The sequence below is a fragment of the Stylophora pistillata genome, chromosome 8 (genome assembly GCF_964205215.1).
Source record: "Stylophora pistillata chromosome 8, jaStyPist1.2, whole genome shotgun sequence".
In the NCBI taxonomy this organism is placed as follows: domain Eukaryota; kingdom Metazoa; phylum Cnidaria; class Anthozoa; order Scleractinia; family Pocilloporidae; genus Stylophora; species Stylophora pistillata.
The window spans coordinates 457,501-485,000 of record NC_142526.1 but is presented as its reverse complement, the minus strand read 5'-3'; the positions used below and the strand labels follow the sequence as shown (position 1 = coordinate 485,000).

General features: G+C 39.2%; 2 protein-coding genes, 1 long non-coding RNA gene and 1 pseudogene across 5 annotated transcripts in view; 1 reads left to right on the top strand and 3 right to left on the bottom strand.

Annotated features, from left to right (window-relative positions):
- LOC111332000 (uncharacterized) overlaps window positions 1-6,063 on the bottom strand; it is a 40,695-nt gene extending 34,632 nt beyond the window's left edge. The window contains exons 1-3 of one of the 2 annotated variants that reach the window (XM_088730872.1): window positions 5,792-6,063; window positions 3,112-3,419; window positions 2,672-2,752 (exon numbers count right to left, since the gene is read on the bottom strand). In XM_088730872.1, coding sequence (XP_088586998.1) covers window positions 2,672-2,752; window positions 3,112-3,406 — 376 coding nt within the window. In that variant the 5' untranslated portion in view covers window positions 3,407-3,419; window positions 5,792-6,063. The remainder of the gene's footprint in view (window positions 1-2,671; window positions 2,753-3,111; window positions 3,420-5,791) is intronic. The other variant, XM_022937253.2, reaches the window with a different exon arrangement.
- Window positions 6,064-6,125: 62 nt separating this feature from the next.
- The window catches only part of LOC111332010 (uncharacterized), a 42,359-nt gene continuing 20,984 nt past the window's right edge, over window positions 6,126-27,500 (top strand). The window contains exons 1-4 of one of the 2 annotated variants that reach the window (XM_088730871.1): window positions 6,126-6,467; window positions 19,928-20,251; window positions 20,730-20,757; window positions 24,557-24,918. In XM_088730871.1, the coding sequence (XP_088586997.1) occupies window positions 19,942-20,251; window positions 20,730-20,757; window positions 24,557-24,918 (700 nt within the window). In that variant the 5' untranslated portion in view covers window positions 6,126-6,467; window positions 19,928-19,941. The remainder of the gene's footprint in view (window positions 6,468-19,927; window positions 20,252-20,729; window positions 20,758-24,556; window positions 24,919-27,500) is intronic. The other variant, XM_088730870.1, reaches the window with a different exon arrangement.
- On the bottom strand, window positions 7,232-8,077 carry LOC148724352 (uncharacterized). The gene is made up of 2 exons (XR_015990852.1): window positions 7,908-8,077; window positions 7,232-7,329 (listed from the first exon to the last, which is right to left on the bottom strand). It is a non-coding gene; the product is annotated as an uncharacterized LOC148724352 (long non-coding RNA).
- Window positions 14,358-15,310, bottom strand: LOC148724351 (uncharacterized; annotated as a pseudogene).

Genomic DNA, 27,500 nt, shown 5'->3' with positions numbered 1-27,500 from the left:
GCGATAGCAAGTTGGCAACTTTGATCGTTCGACATATCCATGAGCAGACCTTACATGGGGGAGTCTCCGCAACCTTGTGCCGCATGAGAGAGAAGTTTTGGACGCCGAAACTGCGATCGCTGACAAAGAAAGTTATTCACAACTGTACAATTTGCCGACGTTACCGTAAGAAGCCACTGACCACCTCGTACACTTCGGACTCTCTGTTACCAGTCTTCAGAATTGAACTGTCAGATCCTTTCGCTGTCACAGGAGTAGATTTCGCTGGACCAATGTACTATAAGATTAAGAAGTCCACAACTGCGAAGGCTTACGTCGCTCTATTCACCTGTGCCAGCACTCGAGCAGTGCACCTAAAGCTTTGCCGTGATCTCACCGCCACTGAGTTTCAAAGAGCCGTGAAGGAGTTTGTTGCCAGAAGAGGATGCCCTCAGACCATGGTAAGCGACAACGGGAAAACATTTGTGACCACCGGGAGATGGCTATCCACCCTGAAGAAAGACCATGGCGTGGCTAACTACTTGGGAACATTGAACGTCAAGTGGAAGTTCAATTTGGCCCGAGCCCCGTGGTGGGGAGGCTTCTTTGAGCGACTTGTTGGCATCATGAAGAGGAGCCTTTCGAAAGTGGTTGGCCGAAGATTTTTGTCCTACCCAGAGCTAGAAGAAGTATTGCTGGACGTTGAAACTTCCATGAACAACAGACCACTGTCTTACCAAGGGGAAGAGTTTGAGCAGCCAGTGCTCACCCCAAACACCTTACTGAGAGGGAAACCGACACCCATTCTAGAGGAGGACCTTGAGAAGATTGGGGAAGATGATGCTACTAAACGGATGAGGTTCCTACAGAAAAGTAAAGAACAACTTCGAAAGAGGTTCATGAAAGAGTACGTCCACGCCCTTGATGAGAAACAACAGCGGTCCACAGGGGACATTGATAAGACACCAAACATAGGAGCGGTAGTGTTGCTGAAAGGCGATACGAAGGACAAGGCCCTGTGGAAGCTGGGACGAGTAGTAAGCAAAATTTCCGGCAAGGATGGGATAGTGCGTGGTTTGAAGCTGAAGCAAGGGAACGGTTATTTGGTGGAGCGACCTTTACAACTCGTGTGTGACCTAGAGATCGGGGGAGAAGATCCGCACTGGAAACCGAACCCGCAAGCAGAACCATTCGTTCCAAGAGTGCAACCAAACAGAGTGTCCAAACAGATTGCTAGGGAGTGGATTAGGAACATTACACAACAAGACGACATTTAAGCTGTACACTTAAATGGGGGGAGGGTGTTCAGAATGTTTTGTTTGCATTGCGTGACAGCTCATGACGAGTGTGACTTGGCGGCCTCGCCTTATTCAGATTAGTTTACCACGTGCAGAACGTTTCGGTGACGTTCTTTTGTTTGGGTTGTTGTTGTCGCAAAAAAGCGAGTGAAGTTGTCAGCATTAAAACCAGAATTTCAGAGACATTGTGTGAGTTAATTTGGTGTCACAGAAAACGTTTTCCACAAATAAATCTGTTATTAACCAAGCTTGCTCGGGACCGTACTGGAAGAGTATCAGCCCTCAGTTTTTTTTGTTCGGACCTCGCTGCGCTCGGTCCGTACTGTCAAGACCTCAAGCCGATATTCTCCCAGTACGGCCCTCGCGCTTGGTTAATAAGATATATATAATGATAAGAATAATTAAAATTAAAACTACCCGCTAGAATGTAACAATAAAATAATGAAATCCGGCAATAAGTTGGTGTTAGTTATACCGAATCCTTTTCTTAGAATTGAACTCACCCCTTTTATTGAGACTATGTAGTTTGAGGGTACATAATTGGGCACACCAATTGTCAATGTCAGCACGGGTTATGAAATCAGTTGCTCCAAAATTTTATTACTGATTTTGGACGTCCAGTGATGGCTTTCACTGCCCATGTAGGAATAATGATCAGAAGTAGTTGGTCATTGAAGATATTGGGCCTTAAAATACTATTATTTTTGGACTTTATCAAAACCAGAAAAGGCCGTCTTTACTTAAGGCAGAGGTAAGGGGAAAAATTGAAATGGAAAAGTTAAAACGATTCAATTTTCTACAATTCTAGTAGATATAGAACACAACCCAGTTGATTGAATTTGCAGATGGCTTTTCGGTTTGTCGCAGCAGCAGTCCAAAGTTAACTAATTAGTTATACAAAAACATAGGGATTGGAGCTTTTCCCAGGGGAACCCTATATCTCCCAGGAATTGAATATGTTGACCTTTGATTTTCAAACATTTGTTACATCATGATACTTAGCATTTGTGCCAAGATTGAGCCAAATCAGTGATTTGAAGTTTATCGTCCCTGCCCGGTTCTGCCTGGTTTTCTCGCAAACACGCTCTTAACCGACATATTTCTACCATTACAAAATAAAATATTTAATCATTAAAGAACGCTAAGCGCCCAGTCTCAAAAAAATGACACCTCAGCTCACTATTTTCTGATTCTTAGTAGCCAGCCTTTATAATTGGCCGCGTCCCTCAAAGCTCTTGTAATCGCTCTTTTTCAGCGTTGATCATTTAACGCACAAAGTAAATACAATCTAAAACTAAACCATATCAAAGACATCAATTTGTTATTAAGTAGCAAGAAACAAACAGATAATTCTCATCTTTATTGATAACATACACTGGATAATTTTTCAATACCTGATTGTGATCCTGCTTCCTGAAATCCTTTCTTTCTTTCTAGTTCGTCTTTTGCTTTTTGAAACGCCTTATTAGAAATTTCTATGATAGACAGAAAGACAGATGGATACATTTAATTAGTATGGTACACTACATTTCTTGTAGAGGGGGCCTCGGACTTAGGAGTCTACTGTTCGTATTCTCGAGCCCTCAACTCTACGCACTGTAGTTTATTTCGGTGGTCCTGGATTAACCCTCTCGAATGAGTCATGAAGATAGCGTCTAATCGTGTCTATTCTGGTTGGGATATTTGAATTGCTCGATGGCTACTACAGCTGATTGATCCCAAAATACTAAAAATCGAAGAAGTAAATTTTGAAAATAATAGTTTTCTATTTGTTTCTTTGTTTGTTTTTTTATTTTTATGTGATTAATCACGAGTTTCGCCCATTTCCACTTACCAGCGTTATCAATCAAACCTGCAAGATGTGGCTGATCTGCTCTAAGTGCCTCTTTGAAGGATTCGTATGCTTTCGCAGGTTTTCTCATTAAGATCTCCAACAACCTTTTATTTTTATTCATACGTGTATTTTCTGCTTCTATAATCTCTTCGTCGTCCGTACTAAATACTAAAGAAGGCGACATCCTCAGCAACACCTTTCCCGGTTCCATGTCGTTTGCCAGTTGGACCTTCACTTCCCTCAATAAGTTTCTATACGCTTCTGGCATTCTTTCCACCGTTTCACCACACGCCATGATTTTTTTTTGCCTTGTTAAAAAATAACAGAGCAAAAAATTTTCTCTTCACATTTTCATCAAATAACATCTAAGTTAACCACATCTTGATTATCTCGAGTGTTGAACCATGGTGTGTTGTGAAATGCGTTGGTGGAGAGAGACAAATTAGAGGGATTTACTGGTTAAGAGACTGAGAGAATAGAACCCCCTGATCATTGATCGGGAATATCAAGCAGAGTCATGTAACGTTCGAACCAACTCAAAAATGTTTACATGAAGAAGATAATTTGGCTTTATCACTTAGCTACTGAGATCAACTCATGAGAAAAACCGCTAGGAAATTCTGTAAAATTACTGTACGACGTACTGGCTTTCTCACAACTGCGTAAAGCACTTCGTCAGATCAGACTCGTCAAAGCATACCACTGATTTAATTATACAACTTCAAGTTCATATAGTACAAAAGTACTCGTTCTTTTAACAATGGCTCGAGATTTAAGCATTCAGAAAAGTCAATTAACAACTCTACTATCGAGCAACAAAACAAAAGTTAGAGGGATAAGACGACGAGGGATGCGAAGCTGCTTATTGAGTTATGAGAGGAAAATAGGAGCGAAGGAATGTGCACTTGTGTTTAGTTCCTCAGTTTCATTTAGAATGGTTTTGCATGCCAACAAAATCTGTTGTCCAAGTATTACAGCTTGAAGAAACGGTTTCTTGGCTAGTTGTAGTTACCCTTCTTCTTTTTAATAGTTATTAGCTTATGAAATTCGCAAGCAAATAAACGCCAATCACTCGCGTTTTACGTTTTTTGGTTTTACTCTATCTAATTCTTGTTTTAGATTAAATGGAAATGTTGCAGTTTGTCCCTACTTCGGCATCACACCATAAGAAATATTATCAAGTTCATCATGAATTATTTTATCACATGACTTTTTATCTAAACCTGAATCATATCAAATATCATAGTTTGCATCTATTTTATCAACTTTACTGTAAGGTTTTTGATACCGTTCAACTATCTCACCTTTTTAGAATTTTATTGTTCATCAAGTAGATTACAATGATAGGTCTAATCATAATTTCCCTGGAGTGACCTGACCAGCCTTCGGTTGGGGTAATTTTCCTATTAATTGGCGCGAATGAGACTTTCCCCTCTTTTTAAATCAATAGTTCCGTCTTTTTTTTTTTTTTTTTTTTTTACATACAGAACAAAGTGAAAAGAGAAGATAAAACAAGAAAGTAAAAATTATGAAAAAAATATGAATTAAATGATGAGTTGCATGACTCATCATTACTTGAATAGTGATTTTACATATGAATTTTTGAACTATAAGTTCTATTAAGGAATGAAGAATGATTGGTGAACAAAAATTACTCACTAAATTTGGCTATTAAATATTTTTTGGTCTTTTGTATTCAATTTTATAAAAACTACATCGTGCGATTTAACAAGCTTGATTTAATTCCATAAGTGTTTCGTCTGATAATTTTAGCATTAACCAGTAGACAGTCGCGGTTATAGTAAATGGACTGTGAAGCGTCGAGACTGGTTCACTGAAGCAATCGAAGATTCGACTTGGGTTCGACTTTTGATTCATACGTCGCATCTCACATGGGTCGAACCCATAATGAACCAAGGTTTTAATGAACACCATGCGCGAAACAAGGTTTTAATGAACACCATGCGCGAAAAAGCCAAAATAGCACAAGAGAATGTGTTTGACGTGCGGTAATTACTTTTGTATGAGGTGTTCAGTATTCGAAAACGAACAGGACACTCTTGAGAGGAAAGTCAGAGTATCATGAAGAAAAGCAAAGATGACGAAGCAAAAACAAACTGCAAAACTAAAGTATCAGTAAAAGCAATTACGCAAACGCTCAATAGACGTCTTCGTCTAGCAAATAATATAAATGGTGTACCTCAGAATATTGACTGTGAACAAAGTTCAATTCGACAGAGTTAAACTCGACATTTGAATCAAATGCCGTATTTAACTGTTTTAGTGGACTAAAATTGGAGTTTAGTTCGGCACATATGAATGCGACTCGTGAGAATACTCAGCGATACTACACAACAGAACGTCTAATAAGATATATGTATCCAACTCTCTGCCTCGTGCTGGAGCTTAAGTTACTCTGAAGATTTCTTTTACGATCCTCAAAAAACCGAACTTTAGTTGTCAGCCCAACAGTACAATCATATTTTCGCCCTCAAAATGGATTTCACTCGAGTAGTGCATACGGATGTCGCTACAGAAGTTGAAATTACTCTTTTTATGAGGTCAAAATGACTACCTTGTGACGATGTAGCGATATGTTTAATCTTAGATTTTGCCATCGACTTGTGGCCGGACACTGTTTAGAAAGAAAAACGGTTGTTGCCAAAAAAGCGCAACTCACCTCGGAGATTCTCCGTCCTGATGAATTGACCAAGCTGCTTTCCACGAATTGTCCTGACTGAGTCGAGTATATGTTGCCGTTCTCGAGCCTCCAAAGCCCTTAAGATGGCGGAAGAGGGACCTTGTAGCACGTTTCAGCGAAATTGGATCATCAATTCATTGAAAAGCGTCACCTTTTGATCTTGACTCGCGCAGTATAATTATGTCGCGTATCCCAAATTCTTTAAGATTCACCGACTGTTAAGTCCTCATTTTCATCTAGACTGAGCGTTACTCCCTTTTCTTTACTTTTCTATTTATTAAACAAAACTCCTCTACAGTCTTGAGCGAGAAACTGTGCGTCGTGAGAAACCTTCGACATTCTCTGCGCCCGTTGCGTTACATCAAACTGGCAAAAATTAGAGGCACGCAGAAGAAAAAAATATTCGGGTGTGACTTGACATTGCTATGAAAACGCACTCACTTTATGTTACAGGCATGATCACTATCATTCGTCGTTTGGGATTTTGCTTCTGTATGACGCTGATCGGCCGAAAAGGTAACAATCCCAGAGCACCATCAGATCAAATCATAGCTGGTTGACCGAAAATTCAAAGCAAAAGGCGCAATTCCGTACCGAAGAAAGAGGTTGTTAGAGTAACTGATTTAAAAGGAATCCTGTATTGACATATCAAAAGGTAAGTGCTCTTGTATCTCTCCCAATCCTAATTGTTTAATACCAAAGTAATCCTCGCAAAATAATCCTCGTTAGTTTATACCGGATATAATGATGTATCATAAACTGATACCAGCGCAGCGCCGTGGTCGTCGAGATTTTCACCATAGCTTTATTGCTGGTTACAATGTCTTAACTGTAAACAATACCAGATTTTGTCTGTGTTTATCTATGTTTTTACTTATGAGAGGGTCTCCTTAAGGGAACGTCTGGTCGATGTCGCTTGAGACAGAGATTTCGAAATCCCTCGTGTATTGAGATAAATTCATGTATTCATATTAAATGAACAATCCACTTGATATTCTCCATTTTTCCAGAGGTCAAAGTTTACACGAGCGAACGCTGTTATGACGCTTTTTCGAGACTCCAATTTGACACAATTCAACTTGAAGGACTATTAAAGAAGAGTTGAGAAACTCAGCTCAAAACGAATACCACTGCCGTGTGTATACCATGTATATTTAATACCCTCAGCCGACTATTGTACACACCGAGTTTCAAACCAGCTAGTAATAGCCGGGAAAAACTTGAATGAACCCTTGTCGGTTAGCCAGAGTCAACACGCAAAACCCAGCCAAATTCGAATTAGATTTTTTTTTTTAAACAGCGAGGCGCTTTCATCTCATCTAGGTCAACGAGGTTAGCCAGGAGGTACGTACTATAAGGAATGTAACAAAGGAAAAAAAATCGTTTTCGCCTTCTATCAAATGTTGTAACTCTCTGAACTTGCCTAACTTTTGATAATCTCCAAGGTTTGCCGCTATTTGCATTGGATAAACTTGTTGATATGAAGCGCTTAGGCGATCCAATTCTGAGAAGTGGATCTAAAATCAAAATAAAAAATAAACATTAGAAAAAAATATATGCTATTGAAGCGTTAACTCGAGCCTCCTTCAGGAATTATCGTGAGATGAAAATGCGATTTTTCATGCAAGGTCGTAATAGCTAGTCTGCTCAGCTGTCGGTTGTAGTTAGGGAGCCCTCTAGCAAAATGCAAAGCCCCAAGGGGAAAGAAAAAGGAATGTAACGCCGTGTATAGTTCAAATCAAAATTTGCGATGGCTTCTACAATTATCAATTATAATACTAGTGATGATGTAAGCAATATCAAAATTTATTCGTCTATTAGCCGAGCGATTTTTTCACAAAACTTTACCAGAATCTCGAAAATTTCAGGTAAAGAAGGGTCCTCGGCTTCTAACGAAGTGTTTTTCCAGAAAAAAGATATTCCGAAACAGCAAAGTCAAAGGAAACATAGATTTATTCGTCTATAAGCCGAAATACTGCATGCAGAAATAAACAACAAAACAATTTGAAGTTGGTCATATTTATGCGGTCCTATTTAGGCGGTGGCTCTTAAAGAAGCCATTTGTTGTTTTCTGCGCGTAGCAAATACGGCTTACTGTTCGTCCTCGGCGTCGCTGTCGAATGTGTCTTTCATCTCCTCCTCATCCGCTTGTTCTGCTGTTTCTTTCGAGTATATTGCTTCATCTTTCGTGCCGTCTAGAGTGTTAGATTCCGCAGAATTGCCCATTCCCCCTATAGGTAAACAAACTCGTCACATGATACGGTATTAAAATTTGCGATTGTAGGGTGCGTGACATGTTTTGTTGAGTTCATGAACCACAATGAGTGTCGGGAAAACAGAGGAAAAACCATGTGCTCGGAGTTTTAGAATAAATACGAAACCTTGTGTTAAATCTGTTTGATTTGAGCGTGTAACACGGTCACGTAAAAAAGGAAACTTACGTTGGATTCTCTGCTCTGCAAACCTCATCTAGCTCCTGATATATTTCAGAGTGTAACGGCCCATCATTGTGTGTTTCGCTGATATCTTAGGCTCTCCATTAAAGAGGTTTTCTTGATCTCTCCTCCAGCGGTGGACCATAGACTCACTGATGCCGTACCTGTGGCTATCTCGGAATTGTTTTCGGTAATCCTTTTGTTGCATGCTAATGAGTTTTTCACTAAATCTTGTGATAAAAACATTTGTGAACAGTTACTTAACTACACCCGAACCGCTGAATTTTCCCAGTGACAATTCTCAATCGATCAGCATTGCAAAAGATAATGATTTTCGTCGGGTGGCGGTGACTGCCGAATTCACAAAAACAGAAAAAAGGCAAGTATATTAAAAAAGCTCCACAGGTTATATTCTTCGCCAACTGCAGTAATCACTTATTTTGAACTGTACAATACATTACAACTTGAACCACTCGAGAATGTTATGAGTCATTGGCATACACGAAATAAGTTACACGATTTCTCTCTATAGGTACTTTCCAACTTATCAAATGAGCTTTGTGGTAGAAAGACCAAAAACCAAAGCTACGCGAAGACGTAATGCAGACGTCGACTTCATGTTGTCATGTTGCATATATATGACAATTTTATTGTCGGCATGTAAACAAATAAACGTTCGTGATGAAGATAGCCGCTGCACCTGTGAAAACTTTCTAAATTACAATGGATTAGATTCTTTTTTGGGGGAAAATTCCTTAAAATAAATTTCACCTTTCATCAATCTTAACCCTGAGGAAGTAGAATATCTTTTAGGCCCGTGCAGTTTTCATTTGCAATCAGATTCCTCATGCATCGGCTATTCCATGGCATAACGCTGAGAAATTTAAGAATATTTTTTAATGTATGTATACCTGCTTAGAACTGAAAAGACGTTCCCGCAGTATTGCAAGATTCACGGGCAGCCTCATGCCATGCCACAATGCAGCGCGAATGAGCATCCTGTGGTTGGAGGGTGGTTGAGAGTCCAAAGCTTAGGAAGGTGCAACACTTGCCTGCTAACGTCTCGCTTAAAGGCGGGTATAGCCTGTGAGTTTAGAGCTTAGTGATGCGAAGGGAAGGTTTCATGTTTATCACTCAAGGGGAGTTCGCTTTTAAAAGGAAATTGGCCCACGAGAGTGGTCCTCTTAGTTTGCTGTTGTCTCACAATGTCTCCTGTGATTCACAGTCAAGTTCGTGCCTTGTTAAAGCCTCACCAGTAGGCTAGATCACTTTGAGGCCGTGGGGGAAGGGGGGGTTTGAAATTTTCTGTTAACAAAGCATGTGGTTTGAGTAGGGACATTGGTTTGCTGTGCATCTTCGTTATAACAATTTGGCGAATCCAACAAGGCACATATACTCAAAAGTGAGAAACGAAAATGGCAAACAAGTTATGCTGTCCTCGTGAATTAAGGAATGGGAAAGAATATTAGAATTAAAGTTGACAAAAATTAGAGGAAAAAATGGAAATAATTATATTTAAATATTCGTAGCTCTTTCCTCGGCTAGGCCTCCTAACCCATGAGGAAAGAAGATGTTTATTGCGTATCAAGGGATATGACTGTTATTAAGAGCTTATAGTTGGTGCCCTTTGTGTTCGTTCTCTTCCCTTCAAGTTTATACACCACCTTTTACGGCATGAAATCATGGTTAAATAATCAATACATGACCCTCTATGTTCAGCGTTTACTGGCTTAATCGGGAAACCCAGGAAAAAGCCGTTGATTTGTGTGAAATTATTTTTCGGTTAACGGCATTTTACTCTACAACTGCTGTCGCATAAATCCATTTGAGACAGAGTCTAAGATTCTCGATTCGATTTTAGTTTTGTGCTATAATGTTTTGGTAGTAGTATACAGGGCATATATGGAATAAACCGAGAAGTCTGGGTCCGAGTTGCTCGGCTGAGTGAGCTCTAATTAGTTATTCATACCATCTAGGTGCACGAGGGGTTTTTATGGGTTAGGGTTAAATCAGTGTAGGTGTAGGAGGGGTTTTTAGGGTTAGGGTTTAGGGTTAGGGTTTTTTAGGGGTTAGGGTTTAGGATTTCGTGTAGGTGCGTGAGTAGGGTTTACCGTTATTTAAAAAAAAAATTAACGTTACAGAGGTAACAAAGAAATCCAATATGGCGGAGGAATTACGTACAACAATGGTTTTGCATATAACAAATTTTATGTCACACAGCATGATATTTGTTTTGTAAATAGGTGACATGAGCTAGAAAAGCACTCATCATATCTTTGTGCAATTGATGGAAAGTAGAATGTTCTCCCACGCTGGAATCATAGGTTTTAATTTCGTCAATGTATTTTGTCAATGAATTTTGTCACTTGTCTGCGTATTTCACAAAGATCTTGCGTGGTGGCTTTTTCTTTTACAGTGGCGTAAAATTCGTCTAGGATGGCTCCGGCCCACTGGGGATTCTGCTTAATATTTTCGTCCATATGTGCTAGGAACAGTTGTTTTTGAGATGTCATTGTGTATCTAAAAAATTAACGAGGGAGCAATGGGTGAAAACAACCGCGTAACCGAGTTATACTTTATGTTTATTGTCACACAACACAGGGAAAAGAGAATGGACCCTACATTACGCGTTTGGGTATCGCGGGTTAGACATTGTAGTCTAACCGAATAAGACTGCGAGTAGAATAGGTATTTATAAGAGTCCCAAAAAGTTTTCACACGCATGCGGTACAGGTTATTCAGGACGCATGACTTTTACGTTTAAAAGATGAGTTTCGTTTAAAACGCAAGTTTGGTAAACAAGAATAGACGCGCAAGATTTTTGCATATTTCACAGAAGACGGTTATTTGTCACACAACACGTTGTCATATTAGGTCTTTAGAGCGAAGAACTTGAAAATAAGTGACATACACCAAAATCAAAGGCATCAGTTGACAGTATAACCGATGGAATGTATGTTTTTCTTCCACTTCTTGGTCGTAGGTTTCAATTTCCTTGATGTAGGTAGTCACTTGTTTGCGCATGAAGCCGAGATCATGTGTAGCGGTTTTTTTCTTTGACTATGGCTAATAATTAATCTAATATGGCTCCTGCCCATTGAGGGTTTTCTTTCATGTCTTTGCCCAAGTGTCTTAAAAAAAAGTTCTTTAGACGACGCCAAAAAAACGGTTATCGCACCAAACTAGAGACATGACAGAGTCAGGAGGAGGAAGAATCTTACGAGCAGTATAACGCACTGCTCAATCTGTAAGAGATTTACGATAGTAAGACACAGGGATTGACAATCTGTCAAAGTGTTCCTAACCCTCTTATTCCCATATTAAAATAAAGACCCTAACAGTCAAACATCAGACTGAGACAAACAATGGAAACAATAAAACGCAAGATGGCGACTCATACTTCCAATGGTAAAAGTGATTTCAAGATGTCATTAGCATTCGTATCGTGCAAAAAAAATCGAGAATAAAAGAGGTTTGTTTCCGCCTAAACCCTATGATGGGATGTCAATAATTCATCCTACCTCAATAAAATGAAAATAGTTCGGATGATGATCACTCAGTTCACGAGTATTAAAAATTCTCTGAAAATGAACAATGGTCCGTTCGAAGTATAAACATGCGATAGCTTTTTTCTTAATAAAAAAAATTTACTTTAGTTCAAATCTTAATTAAAAAATAAACTGGAACGCGTGAGTGTGATCACTAGCAGTGACGAAAGTGTTTTACATTCTATACAAAACTCTGCAAGTGAGGAAAAAAAATAACAACGATACATCGACGCAATGCAATGACAATGATTCGAAGAGAAATAATTAAATTTCCCGTTTAAAACAATTATCATAGAAAAATCGAACGAAAAGGGTATTGAAAAACGCAGCACCATGCTCATGAACATTCCCATTTCTCGGGAATAATGTACCATAGAGCAGACAAACCGGGGGAAAATACGAAATGCCAGCATGCGTTGTAACCTAGGTAGTCTCATTATTATCTGTCCATCAAGTTTTAATCAAGTCATAGCATCCTTACATTTTTTGGGATCAAAGTCAATGACCTGTCTGTCCAAATTGTTTCCGAGTTATGACGTGTGTCAATCAATGATAGACCAATGGAAATCTAGCAATGGGTGTATAAGAGTGGCTATGAATCGGAATGGTATGATCATACATGAGACCAAAGTGATGATGAAGAAAGTTCGATTTCATCCAGTCAGACAAGTGGTGTATCTCACTGAAATTCATCCCTACATAGAAGTCGAAGAGAAGATAAATACAATCAAAAAGGTTCCTGGACACTCCGTTTAAACACAAAATAAAAGCGGCAAAAGAGAGACAACATAGCAAGTACATATATACAAGCACGTTTTACACAAAACCTCCACATCTATATGTGATAAAGCGATTGCAAGAATTACAAGGAGCATAATCCAAAGACGACCTATTTGGCTCATATGATATGAACTTGCTTTACATGTGACGAAACATGACTAAAACGTGGAAACATTGCCACGGTCGCTAAGCGACCGCATTCCGGACGCGCGCGCAGCAGCAGGAAAGAGGAAGAGAAGGAAAGAGTGTAAATAGAATGATCTACTATCACTGTAATAAACTGCTTTAAACAGTCACATTTGTTAGTGGTAATGTTTTACCGCGAATGCATATGAGTCCCACGAACTGAGTAAAGTCGAGAAATAAAATGATTAGAACGAGTGAGTCCATGTGAAGAGTAAATTATATTACTTGAAGAAAGAGGAAGAAAGAGTGTAGTTATGACATGTGTCAATCAATGATGGACCAATGGAAATGGAGCATAGACTGTATAAAAGTGGTTTTAAGCAAGCCAAAAAGGCATCACTAACGAAAATATGCCTAAAGTAGACATATGTGGCTCTCATTGCAAAGGCTATTCTAAGTTCTGACGAACTGGTTTCATATTTTGTGAGGGATCGAGTCGACGGTCTTAAGTTTAGTACAGTAAAAGGGGCTATGTTCCCTAATCAAATTTGTGACTTTGTTGAAGCAAACTTCCCGCAATTCGTGAGAGAGAAAGAGAGAAGAGAGATTGATTGGAGACATAACGTGAGCTGTACTCTTTCGCGTATGAAGTGTTTCGATAATGGAGAATATGGAAGGACCGTGTTTCGTCCAGATCACGTATGGAAGTTTACTAAAGATAAGAAGTAAGTCTGAGCGTTTGAGACAATTATCGTAGATACATAAAATATACTAAAATGTATAATTTCCTTCTCATGTAGAGTCTTCGAAAAGAAGAGAAAGCAGCGAGCAAAGAGAACTCGTCTTTATAGGCTAAAAGAGAAAATCCCAGCACCCTCTTTTACTACCAGAAATGGCTCTAGACCACATGTCTGCAAAGACAGGTCCATTGAACACACTGGTAGAATCGAACACAGAGGTGTCGCAGGTAACACCCAGAAAGTTTGATGTGATAGAAGTCTCTAATAACGGAGAAATAGATGGACTAGCAGATGATGTACATTTCTAAACGTAGCATGGCCATAACTAAAACTCGACAAAAAATTGTTTTTTACAACATGCTTTTATTTTGTCTTTGTTTCGCATAAACATACACGCATACTATGCCCCTACTACAGTGGTTACACAGTGTTCATTTCCTCCTCTTTTTCATCATCATCATCATCGCTTTCATAGCGGTTTGTTGATCAGACGATTCAAAAAGAATTTTCTCCTGTCCACGGCAGCCTCTAATGCCTCCTCCCAATCCATACCGTCTTCATTCATCGATCGTCGAGCGGTATGAACGACTTTCCTATGTATTTTATCCTGTTTAATACGGTTATACCACTTAAGACGATGCAAGTATAACCATCTCAACTTAGGCCTAGCTAGAGTTAAGAGCGAATTGTCATTCTCGGATGCCCCCTCTTTTCCCTGTTCTTGTTCTTGTTCAGCCAAAGTTGTTTTCATATCATCTTTCACTTCCTGTTTCAATTTTGACCACGGATTCACACTGACAATGTTATCATCACATTCGTCACCGTCATCCTTGTCTTGATCTTCACCTTCATCATCATTGTCTTCATCATCTGAGTTTTCAGGCTCTTCATCTTCTTCTAGTGGTTCGCCAAAGACATCTAGATCCTGAGAATTATCAATCATGGTCACACACACGCACTATAAGTTTTCTCGATGTGTACTCGTGAGTGGTCGTTCCTAACTGATTTCTGACCAATGTATAGGGCTGTTTTAAACTTTCACTTTTCTAGGATACAATCGCATACATCCTTCATGTGTCAAAAGATGACTGAATAAGCGGAGAGCATCCTTACTAGCAGGGTGTAAATCCAGAGTGATATACCCATAGGGTCGTTGAGTTGCCTCAGAATAGACTTGCATAATATCTTGCCATTCCATGGGAAAGGCTTGTAACAATAAATTTTTGAAACCCAATTGATCGCGTGGGTTTTTGAAAGCAACCACGCAATGAGCATTCCTTGAAATACTTTTTGCATATTTGCCAGGTGGAAACATATCTTGACAAAGATAGATAACAGTAATGTTACGATGATGGGAATGTTTGGTGAGAAGGTCTAACACTTCTTTCTCGTCTCCTCCTTCAGTCATAAGATCATCCATGACCAGTATCCACCATCTTTAGGGAACCATTGCTTTAACTGTTCTTCATCGGGTAGGTTATCGTGAAATTTTATACCATGTTGATGCATCTCACGGTATCCATCTTGACAAGCACCGTAACAGTAGTAAATGACGGCAGGGGGTGACGCAAACAATTCATCCAAATGTTGTAGCAGTAATGATTTGGTGAGGAAAGTTTTACCGCATCCCGAAGGTCCTACGATTAATATGCTACTGGGTGATTTGAATTTGAATCCCTCACACCACCTTTGGGATAGATCGAACGACTGAGTTGGGTCTGTAGTCACGGATGGAATGGAATGGGTATTCACACTTGAAGGAAACCATTGATTTAGATTGACCCTTGAGTTCACACATGAATTTTTCTCGTGACGCTCTTTATCCGAACGCGTGAATGCTCTCTTGCAGTAGCGGCAAAGGTGTGGCATTATCCGATCAGAACTTTGTCAAGGTAACACGACTCCCATTTCGAGTCATAGCGATACTAATGAAAAAATGTAAGATTCTCTGCTTTTTATGTATTATTGTCTCACCACTTTCCCTAACCTATCACCGCCTCATACACCACTAACACCATCTTCACCCGTGTGTAAGATAACTTTGTTCTCGCTAGATTTTGAGAATGTGTTTAACTTGGCACAGAGTTCATCGTATTTTTTCTGTAATTCAACCAATTCAGTTTTCACCCGTGTGTGGTGAGATATCTTGGGTGTCTTTTCTTTCCTGCCTTCCAGTACTTGTCGCTCACTTTGCCGCTGTTGTAGCAAGGATTGATATTGTTCTTTGTGTGCAGCAAGACTTTTTTCAATCTCTTGAATCGCTTGATCTAAGACCGTACATTCTACTTGATGGTATGCTTCATTGACACGTTTCTGAGCCTCAGGACTTTGCATCTTAGGGTTACTTTTCATTGATTTCAATCTTTTGGGGATCGTTCCATTCTCAGCATGTTTTCTATATTCCTTCAGCACATTTTCCTGATACTTTACGCGAGCATGAACAGCATGCATTTTCTATCGATACGACTTTAGAACCGCGGAAATATCCTGAGTACTCGCCATCGTCCGCACTCTACGTGAGCAGGTAAGAAATGAGTGTAGAGGTAGACACTTCGAGTTTTATCATACTGTATGCATCCTTCTCCGTTATGTCTAACAAACTTTAAAAGAAGGCACACTTTGAAATATAAATTATAATAATTCAAAGTGCGCGCTCATATAGAAACAAATGTTTATTTTTCTTCTATACGAAACGGAACTGTACGTTTCGTTCATGTGGGATCGTATATTTTTTATTCTTCTTCCTCCTCCTCCTCTTCTTTCTCCTCACTCCTCCTCCTCTTCCTCTTCCTCCTCCTCATTCCCCCTCCCCTTTCCTCCTCCTCCTCATCCCTTCTCCTCTTTCCTCCTCCTCCTTATTCCTCCTCCTCTTTCCTCCTCCTCCTCTTCCTCTTCTTTCCCCCTCCTTCTCATTCCTCCGCCTAATTCCTCCTTCTCTTTCTTCAAGTAATATAATTTATTCCTCACATGGACTCACTCGTTCTAGTCATTTTTTCCTCAACTTTACTCAGTTCGTGGGACTCATATACACTCGCGGTACGACATTACCACTAACAAATGTGACAGTTTAAAGCAGTTTATTAAAGTGATAGTAGATCATTCTATTTACACTCTTTCCTTCTCTTCCTCTTTCCTGCTGCTGCGCGCGCGTCCGGAATGCGGTCGCGTAGCGACCGTGGCAATGTTTCCACGTTTTAGTCATGTTTCGTCACATGTAAAGCAAGTTCATATCATATGAGCCAAATAGGTCGTCTTTGGATTATGCTCCTTGTAATTCTTGCAATCGCTTTATCACATATAGATGTGGAGGTTTTGAGTAAAACGTGCTTGTATATATGTACTTGCTATGTTGCCTCTCTTTTACCACTTTTATTTTGTGTTTAAACAGAGTATCCTAGTCTGCGAAGCAAGCCCTGGGGGAGAATAGGGGGATTGGGGCGAGCGAAATGTGCTAAGGGGAGAAGGAGAGCTTGCCACAGACCCCCACTAACCAACGAAAATCCGATCTCGCATGGACGAAAAATTCCCATTGGCTGAGAGCAACACGTTGTCAATCAACCCTCGAACTAAACAGTCTTCGTGGCGAGTAACTTTTAGAAAATGGCGGACAACGGTGATTTCCAGAAGTTCTGCCCTCAAGAATCGATGTCCAATTAGAATATTCGTGGCAGCTATCCACTTGTTGAAGCTCAGGGCCTTGATAAGAATGGCGTCTTCATTCTCAAACTTCCCTTAACCGCAACATTGCAAAGCCGATGGACGTTGGATCCAAATCATCAATGTTTAAATTTGTATCCATCGCTGAAGTTGAGGGTTGTCCTTTCGTCGGCGAGTCAAACAACGCTTCCCTGCTAGATGTAGGTTTTGCATGTGCCGGGGAGCGGACACGCAAGCTCTTTCTACCTGGACTTTTTCCTGTCGGTGTTGAGAACTTTCGTTTCGACGAAACATCACGGGAATCCGAAAATTGAGAAGCGGCCTTATTCAACAATTCATAAAACTAGCAAAAACTGTTAGCTTTTCTTGAACAAGGAAGGTATATAATTTGTATGTGCGACTTATTTTCGAACTGAAAACCGACCGTTCGAAGGCGATCGGCGAAGACACACTGAAATTCTTCCCTTTGACTCTGATTCAAAATGTTTACAAAACTCTTGAAGCCACTTTCAAATTTAAAAGGGTTAGGGAATTGGGCTTAGGGTGAGAGTTAGGGGTGTGGTCGTGTGAGTGACCGTAATAACCCAGGTTCGAGTCCTGGTCACGACAATTTTTTCTTTTATCCTAAAATGAAGGTTTTTTGAATATTCATTTTATCTTGAAATCATTTTTCCTAAGGGAGGATTAAACACCATTTTAGGTTTCGTTATTTTTATTGTTTTTACACCATCTTAGATGACCTTTATTTTTTAAAATTATGAAAAAAAATACGCTCCTATAACCTACGCAATGTAACCATAAATCAGGATTTATTCAACGCTTTCATTTTGTGTTTCCTTCCTACATCTATCATACATTTCCGTCTAAATTTCAAGTGTAGATACTCTATTGTCCTAGAACCGGTACGGGAAGTTGCGTGATACTATGTATCATTCATAAGAAACACTCATATTTCGTCTGTCCACTTTGGTTTCTGGGGTGCTCTTATTCTTTTTAAATTGTCCTGCCAAAACGCTTCTCTCTCTATCTCTTCTTCTCTTAGTACACAGTCAGACATTATAATACTGGCCAAGAGTTATAGCGACAATGTCTACCCGAACACTTTGACAGCTTGTCAATCCCTGTGTCTTACGATCGTAAATCTCTTACAGATTGAGCAGTACGTTATAATGCTCGTAAGATTCCTCCTCCTCCTGTCTCTGTCATGTCACTAGTTTGGTGCGATAACCGTTTTTTTGGCGTCGTCTAAAGAACTCTTTTTTAAGACACTTGGGCAAAGACATGAAAGAAAACTCTCAATGGGCAGGAGCCATATTAGATTAATTATTAGCCATAGTCAAAGAAAAAAACCGCTACACATGATCTCGGCTTCATGCGCAAACAAGTGACTACCTACATCAAGGAAATTGAAACCTACGACCAAGAAGTGGGTAAAAACATACATTCCATCGGTTATACTGTCAACTGATGCCTTTATTTTTGGTGTATGTCACTTATTTTCAAGTTCTTCGCTCTAAAGACCTTGCATGACAACGTGTTGTGTGACGAATAACCGTCTTTTGTGAAATATGCAAAAATCTTGCGCGTCTATTCTTGTTTACCAAACTTGCGTTTTAAACGATACTCATTTTTTAAACGTAAAAGTCATGCGTCCTGAATAACCTGTACCACATGCGTGTAAAAACTCTTTGGGACTCTTATAAATACCTATTCTACTCACAGCCTTAGTCGGTTAGACTACAATGTCTAACCCGCGATACCCAAACGCGTAATGTGCAGGTCAATTCTCTTTTCCCTGTCTTGTGTGACAATAAACATAAAGTATAACGCGGTTACGCGGTTGTTTTCACCCATTGCTCTCTTGTTCAACTTTTAGATACACAATGACATATGGAAAAACAACTGTTCCTAGCACATTTGGACGAAGATATTGAGCAGAATCCCCAATGGGCCGTAGCCATCCTAGACAAATTATTTGCCATTGTAAATGAAAAAGCCACCACGCAAGATCTTTGCGAAATACGCAGACAAGTGTCCAATACATTGACGAAATTGAAACCTATGATTCCAGCGTGGGAGAACATTCTACTTTCCATCAATTGTACAAAGACATGGTGACTGCTTTTCTAGCATATGTCACCTATTTACAAAACAAATATCATGCTGTGTGACAATAAAATCTGTTATATGCAAAACCATTGTTGTACATAATTCCTCCGCCATCTTGGATTCCTTTGTTACCTCTGTACGTTAAGTTTTTATAAAAATGTAAACCCTACACACGAACCTACACGAAATCCTAAACCCTAACCCTTAAAAACCCTAACCCTAAAATTCCCTCGCACACCTACAGTGATTTAACGCTAACCCTAACCCCTCCTGCACCTACACGGTATGAATAACTTAGAACTCACTCGGCCGAGCAACTCGGACCCAGACTGCTCGGTTTATTCAATATAGGCCCCGTATACTCTTTTGGTTTTCTCAATACAAGATCGTCGTCTTAACGACGACAAGGTGGGGTATACTTGAAGCAAAGTGAAGGAACACAAATACCGCCAAATCTAAGCACGGGACTAGCATAAACGTTTTCTGTTCCAAAGATAAGTCAGCCTACGTTAAAGAGAAACCCTCGGATAATAATAAGAGTATTTTTTAACTTTTTCCTAATTTTTGGCATTTTTAATTCTGCTCCATTCCTTTGTTCTCGTATAAGTGGCCTCAAGCGAGGAATCTGATCATAGCCGGGTTAATGAGATAAATCTTAGACATTGACGAGGAGGTTTTAATGAACTCACATTTTACTTTTGTAAAATTCCATGGTCAAAGCCGATGAGAGCAGAATGGCAAATGCAGACGACGGAACAATGGGTAAAACTAAACGAGAAAATTTAAGAAAGGTAAGGGAGCAGTTGCAAGACATGGATCCAGGGCAAGTTTTACTGAAGATGTCATCAATCTGCAATGAAGAAAACGTCCACTTAGTTTTTAATGAACAAGACGAAGAAGAGATACTAAGAGATACGGATCAGTTTAAGAGATGTGAGAAGTTCCTAAAAGTTTTGCTTAGAAGGGGTGATAGAGCCTATGACATATTCCGGCAGGCGCTTGAAGAGATTCATCCACATCTTAGAAATATTCTTCCAGAAGGTGGTGAGTGTACATGTTAAATTTTAGCGCAGCTCGTAAGATTTTCACAAAGCTGTAAGGATACCAGATGATTTGGGGCAAATTTCTTAATAACATTGATGTCCACGTAATTTCAGCTTAGTCTGCGAGGAAACCTCTGACATGTCTTATGTCGGTGAAAGACCAGTCATAATTAAAATGTAGCCTCAATTTGAAGACACAGGTTTTAAGGAAATTAATAGGAGACTGAGCGAGAAATGGAATCAGGATTTAAGAATACTTTCAAAAAACCAACGATACGAGTGCTTTTTTTGTTAGCGGTTACCTTGTTATTTCTTTCTGCTAGAGTAGTAGCATTCTTACAGCTTCGTTCATCTTTATCTTTAGGTAGACACTTTCTTGACGAAGTCAAGGCTTACAAATAGCTCTGCTAATGATTTAAAAATTGATTTGAACACAGAGAATATCCGTCAAATCTGGCTTTGTTCATATTCTTTTTTAGAGGATCTTGATGAAAGACTACTCTTTTCGTAAGTATCCTTCATGTCTACTCATATTCGAATTTATTTCATAGGGGATGGTTTGTGAGAGGAAGCATAAAATAGGTCCACAATGCGCACACGTATGGCTTACGAAATTGAGCTGCTTTCTGTGTCAGGTGTCTGGTGTCTTACTGTATTTCTTTTAGAAGAGCTGATGTCTGATTACAGTTAGATTGCTTTCAATATTGTTCCTGTCCTCAGTATTGTTTCTAATATAACTATCATACAATATTGCTGAAATGTTCATTTTTAAGTTGAAGGTTAATTGCCAAAGTTTGTTATTGAGGTCTCATTTCGACAACGTAGGTTGCACATGTAACCTGAGGATTTTAGTAACGGAAAAAAGACGTTAGCATCATCTCCCATACCGGCCTGATAATTCACTCATGATTTTGTTTACGTAACAAAGTGGAATTGAGTTCTGAAGTTAGTAAGTTAACTCTAGGGCAAGCATTTCATATGAATATTTTTGGCATTTTATGTACCAATGTACGATAGCAAAACTTGCAAAACTGAGGGCCAGAACATTTGGAAAATGATGTAATTTACACTAGAAGCCATTGGGAGCTTGATTAGGTTGTAGTGTATGACCAATCTTGGTCAATACATACATGTAAAGTAACACAATGCTAAGCGTAGGTTTCTATTTACATTTACTATAATTATTGTATCTGGGACTAACTGTATTTTCAACAAAGTACACAGAAAAATTCAGTTGAGGTAGGTGGATATGGGGTTGCGAATGGAAGAATTTAGAGATGAATGGGTGGATATTAAGATCAGAACATAAGCAATATTTAAGTGAACCATATGTTTTCTAGTACAGTCGAAGCTCTCTTAACGGACACTCTCGTAAGCGGACAGCTCTAGTTACGGCCGCCTTGTTTGAAACCCCGTTTTAGCTTCCATACAAAATCTGTATTTTTACATTCTCGAAAGCGAACATTCCCGTTAGCGGCCGCGGACACTTTCAGGGATTTGGACTTAGACTTTTTTTTTGTTTTTAAGCTCTCGTAAGCGGACAACCGAAAGAAAATCAACAACCTCTGTACAGTATCTTGTTTTTATCAGTCAACCATTTTACATTGCCGTTCGTCACAATGATTTTACAGTAATTACAGTACCATATTTCAATGTTTGTTTTGTCGTCATCCACGTCCGGTTTCATTTCGAAGCATATTTTGTAGACTTTTGTATTAATATTTATTGTTAGCTGGGCAAGCGCCCGTAAGCGGCCTTCTATCCCCTACACATCTAGTGGCCGCTTACGAGAACCATCCGCGTAAGCGGCCAGCTCCAGTTATGAACATTTTTATCCCGTCTCGAGGGTGTCCCCTTACGAGAGCTTCGACTGTACTCTGAAGTAACATCACACTAATATTGCTAAATTTAATAATAACTTTTAAATCTATATGATTTACAATTTAACCTAGAGGTTTTATTTAACTGAAAGTTCAACAGACATAGAGTGTCGCAATAATATATTTCAGGAACAGTAATCAGAGTTATTACTTAATCATAACAGAGTTCAGTGTATGGGAGGGTAAATGATAGTATAATATAATTTAAAGTACCATTATTTTTTATGTTTTCTTATCAATGAAATTGTAAGCTCATGCCAGTGTGTTTCTCAAATTCGAGCCACCTGGAGACATGAGATGAATAGGTGAACTTGACATCATCATGTAAATGGTCCTCTTAAAATGTTATCAAAACTTGTCCTTCAGCTGAAATCTTACTCTGAATGCAATTTTGTTAGTGTTAATCAATATACTTAACAATTATATTTGCGCGCGTTGGATATGGGATGATAGATAGTCAACTCGGCGCGTAGCGCCAAGTTGGCTATAATCATCTCATATCCAACAATCGCGAGTGGAATAATTGTTTCATTAAAAAAAAGAAAACGCCCCCAGGATATCAGGTATATCTTCTCGACTTTATTTTGTAAGAAGAAACCGAATGTTACAATGTACAGAAATTAAATTATGGTATATTGGCTTATATACCATAATGGCTAAGCCAATAAAAAGTCTTGAGATGTATTATCCAATGGTCCAGTTTTTCATAATTAATATTATCCAAGCTTGTTTATTTTGGTCAGCTACTGTGTGTATCAATCAGCACAACCTCCGTCGTGTAAATCTGATTGGTTTCTAGTGTGATCCATTGTTGCTGAGCCTAGTTTAAATCTGTACTTGAGTTTTGCACTAGTGACACATGAAAAAGGCACGTAGCTGTTTTCAGCCAATCAAGAGAGTAAGTTTTTATGTATATCAGCATTATTAAAAATAGATCACTGGATAATGCAATTCAAGACTTTTTATTGGCTTAGCCATTATGGTATATCAGCCAATATACCATAATCTACAAATATGGTAAGCGTATGTGTCAGCTTAAAATTAAAAGGGAGCTAAAAATTTAGAAAATTTAATAATTTTATTTAACGTTTTTAATAAAACAATTATTCCACTCGCGCTTGTTGGATATGAGATGATGAAAGCCAACGAGGCGCTACGCGCCTCGTTGGCTATCTATCATCTCATATCCAACGCGCGCTTCTGGAGCAATTGTTAATTGTGATGAATTAACCACGACCAAACAAGTAACTGAAAAGGAGTTGTAGTCTACCATATAAAGGCCTAATACACGTGTATTGCAGCCAAATTTAACTATCAATGCTTATCTTCTTCGTGTAAATCTGATTGGTTTCTAAGAAGAGAATATAGAAGACTGCAAAGCTTACAGGAAGTCATGAAATGTTAAGGTCTCAAGTCACATAGAATTTCCAGACAACAGCAGTGTTTTATTTTCAAATGGCAACAAAAATTCTTATTTTCACTCATCGGAAAAAAAATTGTATTTAATAATGTGCTAAAAAGACTGATCAAGGAATTATGTTACTAAACTTGTGGTATGAACAGGAATTCAGGATGAAAACGTTTTGGTAAAAGACTTACGTGAAACGTGACCGCGCCGCTTAGTTATGTGAACTCTAGCGGTACATAAATTCAGTAAACCAAAACACTACTTCATTCCACATTTTGTATTGTCCAACAACTTGTTTCAGCGTTTGTAAATAAAAGACTCCTCACTGTAATCCGCACCTAGAAGACACGCCGACTGTAGGAAAGCCGCGTGTGAAATCTCTGCGACAAAAATAAACAACTCACTAGATAAAAAACGATCTTCGACAACGTGTTCCACTCATATATACAAAACTGCCGCATTCTAAACCTTTGAAGAACACGTAACTTAGCCAAGTGGAAGACTTGAACCTATCGTCCACGATAGTAAACCACGTGACAAGCGCTCTGTTCGCCGTGACAAATCCAGCCAGCCAGCCAGCCAGCCAGCCAGGAATAAATTTCTGAGGTCATGACATAGTGTGGTTTACACCTCGTATAAGCCACACAAACTCTATGTAGTAAGCGGGATTGAAGGCAGTTACGGAAACTGCGAACTTTACGAGAATTGGCGGGACCATCGACAAAATTTAGGAAACTAATTCAAGGGTATTAAGGAAAGCCCCCACGATACTTACGAAAACTACAAATGTACAAATAATTCGAAATTTGCGATAATTTGTCAGATCATCTACAAAGTCTACGAAGTTTTTTCATGGGGTTTCAAGGAAGGCCCTGCCAAAAAAGAACTCTAGGTCATTGCAAGCAAACACATCTTAACGATTGTAAAATTGCTTTATTTTGTAAGCATTTAAGAAACGCAAATAACTAAATCAACTTGCATTATTACGTTACGTTGGAATCTCTTTCTTTATCAACAGGAGAATCATCCGAGCTAATGAACAATTCTCTTGGGCCATCAGAGACCCTGGTGTTTGGATTATATTTTCTTCGATACATGTGTCGGGACCTAAGCGGGTCAAGTGTTTGAAATGGCCGGATTGCGATATTAAGGATCGTCTTGAGGAACAAGAGTGCCTGGTCAGCCGCGCCATAGAGCTTCGCTGTGACGATTCCGGCGAAAATTTCAATGACCTAACGGCTACTATAGCCTTGTTTCACAACGTTTCTACCTTGAGAAGTGGACAGGAGATAATAATAAAGGAATTGGTCAACTATAAAGAAAAGGGAAAGAAGCCGGTGTGGAAAGATTTGGAAACAACATGCAGTTCGCGCCAATCAGGTAGGTTGCTCTTCGTCTGGCTACAGCTCATGGCGCTTGTTGACTCGTGAATTGCGCGCATGCTCAGGAGGAGGTGTAGATATGTTATGAAGAATAGCACTCGCTCGCTCGCTCGATTGGTCGACTCCTGTAAACTTTTTTTCCATTCTAAGCTTTTGAGTGCATTTGATAGTTTTTGGCGAGTACTAAACAAACGAAATGGCGGTCTTTGTTGCTAAGAATAGTGTTGGGGTGAAAAAGAAGCCAATGATAATCTTTAAAGAGTTTAAAACTATACGTTTTTTATCCGTGAGTTAAGGTTTGCCCAATCTCCGAATACACTTTTGTCTCTTGCAGAGTATGTTTCATTTATGGCGTCAATGCTTTTGTTTTTGAATGTATATATGTAGGAAAATGATTATTGTGTCCGAAAGAGAAAAAAGAAAACAAAGTAAGGAGGTTAAGCGATAGGTGCGTATCAAATTTTAACTCAAAAATGATGATGAAAGATAAACATCGCTAAATATTTTCGTCTGTGTGGAAATAGGCACGCGGGTCATATTTCAAAAAGAATATGCAAATTTGTCCGCAAGCGAAGAGATCTCGAGTTTCATGGAATCTGTCAAAAGGAAGCAAGACGAAAATGACCAAGAAATATTTCGGGACGACAGTTTTATTCAAAACAGTTCTTGATTTGCTGTTACAAGCAAAAAACGTACGAATGTCTTACGTGTACAAAGTCCACGCAGTAAATATCATCATGCTTAGATCGTTGTTTACCTGACTTTACGGCCAGAAATTGCGTAGCGTTATGTTGAAAATTCTGAAAAACTACAATTTAATAAAGAATCATCCATTACACTATAGTTTTTGAACGCATTGTTACTCGAACATAATATTTACCGGGTCATGGAATCGTCAAATTGCGAGCATTTGCGAGCATGCGAGCAGTATGTTTATTTTTGCGAGCACGAGCAGTTGTCAAATTTTTCTTGGGAGTAGCGAGCACTTTAGAAAATACAGATGTAGAGCAGCGAGCACTCTGGAAACTACAGAAGGCGAGCAGCGAGCACTTCGAGTACTTCATAAATTTTCCACCTGCTGGAATCTCTCGTTTATTAGTAGGATACGTTGTTTTGCGCCAAGTAATAGCTAATAATCTGGCTGACACCTACAAAACAGAACGGTAAGTGTAAAGCTAGGGCTGTTCAACAAGACCCAGCATCTTAAACCAATTGTGCCCTGCTTGACGCCAAATTACGTCAAGTAGCTTCACGTGAGTCAGTCGGGGTGGACACTCAAGAACTTCAAGAGCTGTTAAGGAAATGTACTAGATCCAAAGCTCGCGATCTAAAGTTTTCCATCTCTTTCTAACCTGACGCTGAAAATGGATGGTATGTTTCTTTTCGGGTATATAGTTCTTAGGAAATGTAAATAACGTGATATTCGGTCTAACAAGCATTTCGGCTATCGGATTCGATGATGGGCAAACTGGTTTCCCGCTGATTGACTGCAAAAGATTCAACGCAATGAAGCTTCATTTATTAGCTTTTACTCGGGGGCTTCTAGACAAGTTCTAGTAGTAGCCCTGAAGGTCAAATAGTACTGGTAATAGTAGTATTTCTCTAGACTACTTCCCACCTTCGAGGGTGCCTTTCGAGAAGAATTCTTACATTTCGTGTTTCCGCGCGATATGGAGACAGCTTCTAGACATGTCTCCTCATTTGGCTAGGCCTTTAGTTTTTGATCAAAATAATTAAAGCACAATTTCATTTAAGAATCTCACAGAACTGGTGGAGCCCAAACGACCGAGGGTTGTTATTAATACTGTTTTGTTTAATCGGGTTTCATATGCCCCCGTTTGGCATCAGATTATACTAGTTATTCTACTAGTGGCCAGGAAGCTTCCAAGGTTGAAACAACCGCTGCAAAATGCGATCCGAGTACACTGTTTCAAAATATTGTGACTCCGTCCATTTCATTTCCCATTGCCCACTGGAAAATCCATCATTTCCACAAACCCAGGTAATTTCCTCCAATATATAATAATTGAGATTAACAAAGGTTCGCAAGTAATTTTGTGTCCACAGGAGACTATGTCACCTCCGTAATGTCGAGCTTCCTCCTAACCACATCAGAATTTCCTGGTAAATAGATCGTGTTACAGTCACGTTTCCTTGTTCAAGCGACAGAAGGTTAAAGTCATAATAATAATGGCAACTTTATTTGTGTTTTTAAATGTACAATTGTAAATCTGATATAAAAAGCTTGGAATTACTGGGAATTTCTGGGAAAGGAAGGTTACAGTTTTGTGAGGACTTGGAATTCCTAGGAATTCCAAGGAATTCTCAAACATTTTAAACTAAGCAAACAAGCTCTGATTTGAAAAGCTTGGAATTACTGGGAATTTCTGAGAAAGGAAGGTTCCAGTTTTGTGAAGATTGGAATTCTTAAGAATTCCTAGGAATTCTCAGCTATGCAAACTACCTTTGAGTTAGGAAGGGTGGAATTCTTGGGAGTTTCTGGGAATGGAATTTAAGGCAAATTAAATAACCCCGAAGTCCAAATAATTCCAAGAGATTCTCAACACCTTGAATGTGAAG